At 38.4% G+C, this 10,133-nt stretch overlaps 1 protein-coding gene across 10 annotated transcripts in view; it reads right to left on the bottom strand.

The window, feature by feature from the left end:
• Nucleotides 1-7,601: 7,601 nt before the first annotated feature.
• Nucleotides 7,602-10,133, bottom strand: part of birc6 (baculoviral IAP repeat containing 6) — a 134,677-nt gene continuing 132,145 nt past the window's right edge. For all 10 annotated transcript variants that reach the window (XM_023296605.3, XM_023296620.3, XM_035942151.2 and 7 more), the window contains exon 73: nt 7,602-8,864. In XM_023296605.3, coding sequence (XP_023152373.2) covers nt 8,685-8,864 — 180 coding nt within the window. In that variant the 3' untranslated portion in view covers nt 7,602-8,684. The remainder of the gene's footprint in view (nt 8,865-10,133) is intronic.

Below are 10,133 nucleotides of genomic sequence, written 5' to 3'. Positions count from 1 at the left end.
TACATCAGGTCAACTTGTGCAAACATGAGTCATAAAGAACTATTTTCAGCAACAAGAAAAACAAGGAACCCTGCAGCCTGTAGTCTGACACCTACAGAGCCCTTATATCAACAATATGGAGTCAGTCTGCAATTACATGAAGAGACAGAAGACAATGGGACTGACTGAATCCACTGGTGAACTGTAGCAAGTTCTCGAAGATGCTAAACAACCTATCTGCAAAGTAGCTTAAACCTGAAGAGTATTTATATACACTGCCTGTCCAAAAAAAAATCGTCGCACACTCTAATATTTTGTTGGATTGCCTATAGAGTTTAGTATGGCACTCACTCGCTGTAGCATTGTTTCAATAAGTTTCTGCAATGTCACAATATTTATTTCTGTCCAGAGTTGCATTAATTTTTGATCAAGATCTTATATTGATGATGGGAGAGTTGGACATCTGTGTAAAGTCTTCTCCAGCACATCCAAAAGATTCTCAGTGATGCTGAGGTCAGAACTCTGTGGAGGCCAACCCATGTATGAAAATGATGCCTCATGCTCTCTGATCCACTCATTCACAATTTCAACCCAATGAATCCTGGCATCGTCATCTTGGAACATGCCCATGCCATCAGGGAAGAAAAACTCCATTGATGGAAAGACCTGGTCATTCAGTATATTCAGGTAGTCAGCTGACCTCATTCTTTGGGAACATAACGTTGCTGAACTTGACCAACCCCAGATCATAACCCTAACCTCCATAGGCTTGTAGACACTAGACATGATGAGTGCATCACTTCATCCGCCTCTCTTCTTACCATGATACACCTGTCAGTTTGGAACAGGGTGAATCTGGACTAATCAGACCACATGACCTTCTTCCATTGCTCCAGAGTCCAATCTTTATGCTACCTAGCAAATTGAAGCCATTTTTTTTCTGATTAGCCTCACTGATCAGTGGTTTTATTACAGCTACACAGCTGTTTAGTCCCAATCCCTTGAGTTCCCTTCGCATTGCCGTGTGGAAATGTTCTTACTTTCACTGTTAAACATAACCGTGAATTCACCTTCTGAATTCTTACAATCATCTAAGAGTTTGTTCTGACCACATTTGTTCCTCGACGATGATGGTTCAGCACTATTCTTCAGGTTTTAATAATGCTTTGGGCAGTTCTTAACCCGATTTTAGTAGTTTCAGAAATCTCCTTCATTGTTTTCTTTGCTTGATGCAGGTCAATAATTTGACCCTGCATCAAGGACCCACATAGATTAATATCCTTTCCATGACCACAGGATTTGTCTTCCAATGTCATTGTTTACAAAATGAAAAGCTACTAATAAGCACTTGGAGTACTACTAATAAAGTTAAATAGTTAAAACACTAAGACCAAGTCATAAGAGATGATATTTCCATAGTATTTAGGAGACATTTGAAGTCCATCTGGGGAATCAAGTTGGACAGCTTCAGACTCTGCTGTAGTGAGTTCCAGGTTAGGTTCCAGTAAGAAAAAGCTATTTTGTCTAGCTCTGTGTGGACTGAGGGAAGGTGAAAGTAATGAAGTCCTGGGAACATAGACTATGGCTAAACTGTTTATGTGACATGAAGGAGGCTAATTATGTGGGCAGCAGATCAAGGATGGATTTGTAAATGAAATGATACCAGTGGAGAAGTCTGCGCTTGGACAGTGATGACCAGCTAACCAAGGAGTACAAAGTGTAGTGATGTGTGAGAGGTTTGCAGCCTGTTATAAATCTAAGTGCTCCATGATAAACAGCATCCAACAGTTTGAGATACATTATAGTTAATGAAAGGCTCATTTTTCATTTGTTTTCTGCAGAGATTGTATTTGAATAGATGCTTTTCCCAAAATATTGCAAACAACTGAAGTTTTCTGCATAAACAGCTTATTTCACTGAACTGCTGTGTGCCATGAATAATCCTATCATGGCAAAAAAATGACATTCCTACTTTCCAACTCAAAGAGGAGTGAGATGACGCAGGCATAAATCAGGATAAAGCAGAACTTTTAAGACAAAGGGCTCTGTCTAGTATGTGATCTTTAGTCTTAGAATTATTCTTTTCACTCATTATTTGGTTAGGTTTAGGCACCAAAAGTTCTTTGTTAGGTTTTTAAAAAATGATTTAGCTTCAAATAAGACCCTCGTAAAACATGTTTGAAGATTTTCCTCCAGGTTCATGAGTCCCACCCCATCTAACACACAATTGGTTGGCTGAAAAGGAATGAGACTTCAACAATAAAATGAACAGCAAACATATGTTGATTAGAAAAATGTTTTGACATGTCACAAACAAATATGATTTGACAAAAAAAAGAAGAAAAAAATGTATTCCCTCAAAATGTAAACAAGAACACAGTTTTGTTGTATAGGAGCCAAATTTTTGAAAGACGAGTAGTTTAAAGACGACCAGTGTGGGGATATTACACAGCTCATGGTACCGACACCCCCTAAAATGATGATGTCACAAATTAAAAACAAGAAAAGCAGTCAGAGAGCGCAGTACTCCGCCAAGGCTGTTCATTCCCCTATATGGCATTGTCAGAAATGCAGCATATTTTTGTAGAAATGCAGCATTTGTTTATTAGTTGTTGATGATCAGAAATCACAGCAACATAGAATGTGGCCATTTAATATAGATTTACCAACAACCAAATTGACCTTGCACTGAGCACAGGTGTGTGCTATGCATGTGTCCGTTATGTATGGATTCTGAATCGCGTGACCTAAATATGTAGCGGGCGGCAGGAATTGATGGGACTCTGAAACACCCTCACAATTTAATTGATTGTTAATTGTATCGTTTGCAATGGAAAAGTCCCAAGAAGTCCTCAGTGGTGGATTTGCAGTAGGATCGCAATCATGTGATCGTCAGCAGGTAGCTGATGTAGCGCTCACTTGTTGTCATAGTTACAGTGATGCCGTGCCGCTATCTGGCAATGATACAGAAATCTTTAACAAATCCGTGGATCCAGACTATAAGCTGCATCACTGCCAAAATCTAATCACTTGTTTTTTGTGTCATTTCTGACCTTCCCTGGAAATTTCATCCAAATCCGTCTGTCTTTGAGTGATGTTGCGCACAGACAGACAAATGTACACCGATCATCACATATCTCCGCTGTGTTCCTTGGCGGAGTAATAACACCAGTTTGACAGCACAGGTGCAGCACGGAAACACAAAACACGGCAAATACAGAAAACCCTACTAAATACTGAAACACTGCAAGTAGCAGAGACTACAACAGAAATATTTCCAGGGGGCAATAAAAGGTGATAAACATGGCTGGGACATGCTTGCTACCTTGATGATTTATGAAGACAGTCGACAGGTCAGTAGTGTTGAACAATGAGCTAACATGTAAGTCTTGTAATATTGAATTCAAACTGTGCATAAAGGATTCTGTATAATATAAGGTGAACGCTGCAGATCTGCAAAATTTTTCCTCTAAGAAAATTCATGGTGCCTTAAAAATCTTTCATGGAGCTCACTGTGATCCCCCAAGCTTTTATCATAAATCATTCCCTATTTGTACGTCTCATTAAATTTCTGTCTCTTTCAGGTCAGTATGGAGTTCTTTAGTATTCATGAGGAAGATTTTGCCTCTGAGACAAACTGTGAACTGTGGCATCACATTCAAAGTTCTCCACAACTGTTAGACCCACTCAAATGAACTTGATGCCACGGTGGTCAGTCAAATCAAAGTCCAGAGAAATCTGAGGCATGCTGACAAAAGACTAGAAGGGTTACATTCAGGAGATAACACAGTATAGTGACCACCTGTAGAGTCAATATAATATCCATACAATAAGTACTACCTCACTGAGGCTCATTAGTTTTTTCTTTATCAGTTAGTTTCCAGTTTGTTCAACTAACAGCAGGAATCCATAACAGGAAAGGCCTTTTGCCACCTTGATTACGAAAATAAAGTTAGTATAGTAGAATACAATTAAGCTTAAACATGTACAAATATGACATAAAGTATTATGTAGTCAGCTGCATTTTTTTGTTGTGTTCATTGTATACTTCAGGTAATATACCTTTAGTGGTACCAGGTATTAAAATGAACAAGAAATTGAAGAAAACAAGGGTGGTCTAATCGTTTTTCCCATGACTGTAGTTATGAACTTCTTGTCTCACTACTCAGATTCTGCATCCATACTACACATATTTAACACTTGAAGTTGTTTTTTATTAAATTATTATTGAGTTGTGAACTGACTGTATTTTTGGCATGCGTTTTCTTTTTTTTAAATAAATAGCATATTTTACCTTCAGTTGTCATGAGAAGGAGAATATTATTCTTTTTTAGTCTTGGAACCTATTTTATTGGATTCCTTGACCTCAAAAATGTACACTTTGACACAAAGTTTGTCATTATAGCTATAACAGTAGCAAAGATATGGGGTCTCAAGTATGGTTGGCGGCCATTTTAAAAATGGCTGCCAAAATGTGGTCTCACTTGTGTCTTAGGATAAATTTATTTCTATGGCCCTAAGGTACTTCCATGCCAAAGGCGACTTTTGCATCATGACTTTAAGTCAAAAGTCACTTAACCTCCCTACTAATGACTCAGTGTCTAAAATACAGGTAAAGAGGGTCTCAACTGACCCTGGATTATCAGGAGACATGGTGCTGTACAGCTGTGTGTCGTCAGCATAACGATAGAAACTGGTGCCATGATTGCTGATGGCATTTTCAAGCGGCAACACGTAGATATAATGTAAACACATAAGTAATCTTATTGAAAGTGTAATTAAGGCTACATTGGTGCACTGTGATGATCACTGATATAATAAGATAGGGATGCTACACTGCACGGAGAGCTCACTTCCCATTCACAACAACTCCATTTTGTCTACCCACATACATATCCCATCGTAGTTGAATGCACAATATTAGCCAAAAAGAACATGAATTTTATAGATTCAGACAGTCCCGTCTGTCTGGATGTGATGTGTTTTAATGCACCATTTTTAATAGCAGATTTCTGCACGTCAGAGAAATTTCTTCCTTTCTCATTCAGTAATATTCTACAAATATCTATGTTTTATTTTTCAGTCAGATTTTTTCTTTTTTGCAATGCCACAAGTTGTTTTACTGACTTTACTCACTGACTCACACTTCACTTTTTGGGAACCAGGAAGTAGCAAACTCCTTCCTTCACTTTCTCAGTCCAGAAACCAATGGGTGACGTCATGCTAGCTACATCCATCTTTCTTATGTCTATGTGTTGAATTCTTCCTTTCCAACACTCTCGTCTTTTGTTCCTCCACAGATTCGTCAAGTCTGGATTCTGGCTGTGCGGCTCCATTTCTTCATTTTAGGTGTGTGTTTTAAGATAATGGTCTGGCTTAGAGGGCCAAGGTTTCCCTGCAAACTCTGTGATGTTTTCCTCCAGAAACCTAATGTGGTCATCTTGCTTCATGATGCCCACTGGCTGGAAAATCCCCCAAAGCATCACATTCCATCATGTTTGACAGTTGGGACCATGTTCATGGGGTTCAATGCTTCTCCTTTCTTTACCCAGACAAAAGTCACGTCCCTGTGTCCAGACAACTGACTACAGAACTGATGACCAAAAGCTTTTTTCTTTGTCTAGGTGAGCTTTTCTGTTCCTGTGTGTTCTTCTTGGAGAAGTGGTTCATCAGTAATCAATGACAAAGTGTTTATTTGCCACGATCAATCACTCAATCAATCAATCGATCGATCGATCGATCGATCGATCGATCGATCAATCAATCAATCAATCAATCAATCAATCAATCAATCAATCAATCAATCAATCAATCAATCAGATCTTGTTCAGTGTTTACTGGAGTGTCAGTGTGGAACTCCTTCCACTTTTTGATGATTATTGCTCTACCAAGGACCATGGTGGGAGTTATGTGATGACTGGCGCTGGTTTGTCTGTTTGTCTGTGTGCAACATTACTCAGAAACATTTGGATGAAATTTTCAGGGAAGGTCAGAAATGACACAAGGACCAAATGATTAGATTTTGGCAGTGATGCGGCTTACAGTCTGGATCCACGGATTTGTTAAAGATTTCTGTATCATTGTGAAATAGTGGGACAGCATCACTGTAACTATCACCACAAGTGAACACTACATCAGCTGCCTGCTGACAATCACATGATTGCTTCTTACTACAAATCCACCGTTGCAGACCACAAATTTTTAAACAATTTCATCCATCAGAAATGATACGACTGAGCAGCCTTGGTGGAGTACTGCGTTCTCTGACTGCTTTTCTTGTTGGCACTGTGACCACTGACAATTGAAAACACTTGGATATTTCATTATAGTCTTGTTTCATCTTGTCGGCAGCCGCAATGTGCAGCTCTCTTTTACCGATCTCTTTGGTTTTGATCATTATTTGTATTTGACTAGAGAACTACTACATCAGCTCGGTGTATTAGAATGCTCTAGAACATGGTAGAAATGACCAGGACCATTGAGAATGGTACAGAAGCTGCATTTTCTCAAAAAATCTGGGACAAATTCAAGTGGTCTGAATAATTTTGAACATGAAACTTCTAGTAAAAATATACATAGTAATTATGAAGATTTATGCCTTTTGTAACTTTTGTCATTGCCTGTCTGAAGAAATTTATTGATCAAATGCAAATTCACTATAGATTCAAAGTATAAACTTCTTTGTGGAAGTAATCTTGTGAATGAATGGTTATAGTAAACGATGTTCTGACTCCAGCTCAGGACGTCTTGTGTGTGTTGTCATACTTCCTGTCTCTCTTCTGTTGGCTGTACAATAAAGGCAAAATATAATGTATTTATTTCAATTTTATAATATAAAAAACTACCATATATACACTACTGTTCAAAAGTTTGGGGTCATCCAGGCAATTTCATGTTTTCCATGAAAACTCACACTTTTATTCATGTGCTAACATAATTGCACAAGGGTTTTCTAATCATCAATTAGCCTTTCAACACCATTAGCTAACACAATGTAGCATTAGAACACAGGAGTGATGGTTGCTGGAAATGTTCCTCTGTACCCCTATGGAGATATTCAGTAAATTCATTATAGTATATTCATTAAAAATCAGCCGTTTCCAGCTAGAATAGTCATTTACCACATTAACAATGTCTAGACTAGACTAGATTTCTGATTCATTTAATGTTATCTTCATTGAAAAGAAACTGCTTTTCTTTCAAAAATAAGGACATTTCAGAGTGACCCCAATCTTTTGAACGGTAGTGTAGCTTTAGATAACTTGTCAGCATGCTGCCTCACAGAGCTGCCAACATGTCTTTTCATTTACTCTTATGTAGTCATGAATATTTAATGAAGACCAACATTTTTCACTGAAGAGTTTAAAAGAGAATTTTTAAAGTCCAAGTATGATTTCTGAAGTTGTCAAAAGGAATTCTGAAAATAAAATCTTATTTCCCAAATGAAACAGCAGAAAATAGCAGATATATACACACCCACACCCACAATAGTTTCCTAAATGAATCGAAGTGCACAGTTGGCATGATTGTTGCAACAGCTTTCCAAAGTGAAATCTGACCATCAGTGTTGCTGCTGCTTCAAGACTCGAAATGCAGAAAGAAGCATTCGCACAGAAAATCCATACTTTCAAGCTCCATTTAATGTCCTAGTAAAAGGAGTATATGACTGTTCTAAGGAGTGAGTAAAATAGAAAGTGCATTCTTTTGATCACGGGAGTTCAACATAATAAAAAAAGATTAAAGCAGTTTCTTTTCTGTCAGACGGAGCAGAATTCTTAATTTTGTAGAAATAGCAAAGAAATCAGTAAAGGTACTCTGTTGGAGTATTTGGTGGTATGGTGTAGATCAAAGGCACATCACAGCTTTGCATCTCACTGGGGATTGTTGCACACGCACAGAAAACACACATACACATGCACAAGCCTTCAAAGTACATTTCTCTGACACACAGTCTTGTGATCTACAGTGATGTCGATGGGAAGCGGACATGGAGAAGCTCTGAGAGTCGACAAATGTTTATCCAGAACATGGTGCTTTTTAATTTGGAACCTGTAAAAGGGATAACATAGCACTGAAGAACGTCCATCTCAGCCTTTATTAAAGTGGATATGATCTGAGAGAAATCAGACGAAGCAACGGATGACCAGAGGGGCTTTTATCTCAGATTCTGTTACCTTTGTGTTGTCTTTTTTTTTTTTAAATAGTATTCTTAAAGAATGACCAGTATATCCTTGGTTACAACTGTTCTCGCTCTAACAGTCCAAAAGAAAAAAAAAGAGAAGAAATTAACATTCAGTAAACATTCTTCTCTAAAGGTAGCTTCCCTTATATAATCTGTAATTTTCCTCTGCCATTATGTATACATAACCAAGTTTAATAACATACCAATCAGTGGTTATTTCACAATTGGAAAAAAGCACAAAATGTTTACACTCTTTTACAGGTAAATAAAAGTTCTTCTTGAACTCTTTTCAATAAGGGCGTAGCATAGTTCAGTGTTCATCTTGTCCGTCCCCTCGTTCTCTGTTATTCTGCTATTAGATCTTTACATACAAATATTGACAAAGTGGTGGCTCGTGCTCTGAAGCCTTCGAGTCTTTGAATGAGTAATAATCACAAAGAGGAGGGGGAGGAGGGGGGAGGAGGGATGGGAGCAGCCCGGAGATGCTGGAGGAGGAGGAGAGGAGAGGAGGAGGGGAGGAGGCTCATAGCTGGCCCTCGCTGCAGTGGCTGTCCTGACTGCCGCCGGGCTTCTCTGCGTCCTGACTGGGCAGCTCTTTGAGGATGAGGGTGGCGCTCTTCTCCGAGAACTCGTCTCCGTCGGGCTCCAGTCCGTCAGGACAGGGCAGCTTCAGGAGCTCCTCTCTGAGCTGAGCCGTGTGTCTCTGCAGGGACGACACACACGCAGACAGGTTTCAGAATTTTCCAGTACAGCTGGTAGAAATCCCATGCAAAGACCTAAACTGATATGGTGCCCCCTAGTTCAAATGGCTGAGCGGGCGACCCATAGGGTTAGAGTTAGGGGTCCAGGTGGATCAGGACCAGTATCAAAGAAGAACACATTAAATCTGAAGTGTTTGTGGAGAAGCACACATGATAGACAAACACCCCCTCCTCTCTGTCGCTGCAGTAAAAGACATAGAGATTTCTTCTCCCAAGTATATTTATTTCTTATATCAAAGTCTTATTTCATTATTGTTGAATGTATATGCTTGTATCCCTAGTTATACTAGAAGCTTACTTTCATATTTCCTTTTATTATTATCTCAGGAACTGTATTGAATAAACACATCAAGTTTGATATCATTTTAATCACATGTTTAGTGAGATTTTAGATATTTGATCATAGTAGATATTTACCAATTGGATTTATGTGTTTTAGAAATGATCTAAAAGTAAGTTCTAAAGGTATCTGGTCTCTGACCTCTCATGAACAGTGAAGCACCAGACCACCCCTTGGACGGAACACATCCATGACTGGTTAGATGCTGATTTGAATTTGGCTCCAAAACTTTCTGTATAAAATAAAGTCACTGGAATGCAACTTGGGCTAACAGTTAGGTGAGCTTAAACTATGGCTAAAAAAAAATATGGCTTAAAACTGAATTCTTTGTACTTATTTTCATACAGGGATTCTTTTTCTGACTACTTATTTTGGGCTGGTTAAGGATTCTTTTGGACAGTTTAAGTTGGACTTTATTTTACTTGAAGTTGGACTCCTTAAGTTAACTTTAATATTACAACAGCGCAAATATTTTCTTTGTAGCTATGAGCTTTGACTCTTAGCAGTTTTACTCTGGCACTTTTTCAGCATAATTATACCAAAGTTCCTCCTTGTCTCTGCATTCTTGAACCAACTCATCCAGCAGATCATCACAGCCTCACATCCTGCAGCAGTCTCCCTCTCACTATTACAAAAGTTACGCACTTATCATTTTTATCATTTTCCTTCTGCTAAATGGATGAATTTACAAATTACAATTGATTTTCCAATTCCAGAAAGGTCAATGAAATCAGAGTTTACGAATTTTGATTATGAGACTGATCAATATAAGATGATGTGATAAATTTGTGACTATTCAACCTGAAATATTCTTGATCAAGGTCGCTTAGATGGCCTATTTATATGTCTGATTGAAGCCCCTGATAAACAA

Source organism: Amphiprion ocellaris, chromosome 16 (assembly GCF_022539595.1).
Source record: "Amphiprion ocellaris isolate individual 3 ecotype Okinawa chromosome 16, ASM2253959v1, whole genome shotgun sequence".
Classification (NCBI taxonomy): Eukaryota; Metazoa; Chordata; class Actinopteri; family Pomacentridae; genus Amphiprion; species Amphiprion ocellaris.
The sequence above is the reverse complement of the archived record's forward strand: the minus strand, read 5'-3'. Positions and strand labels throughout refer to the sequence as shown.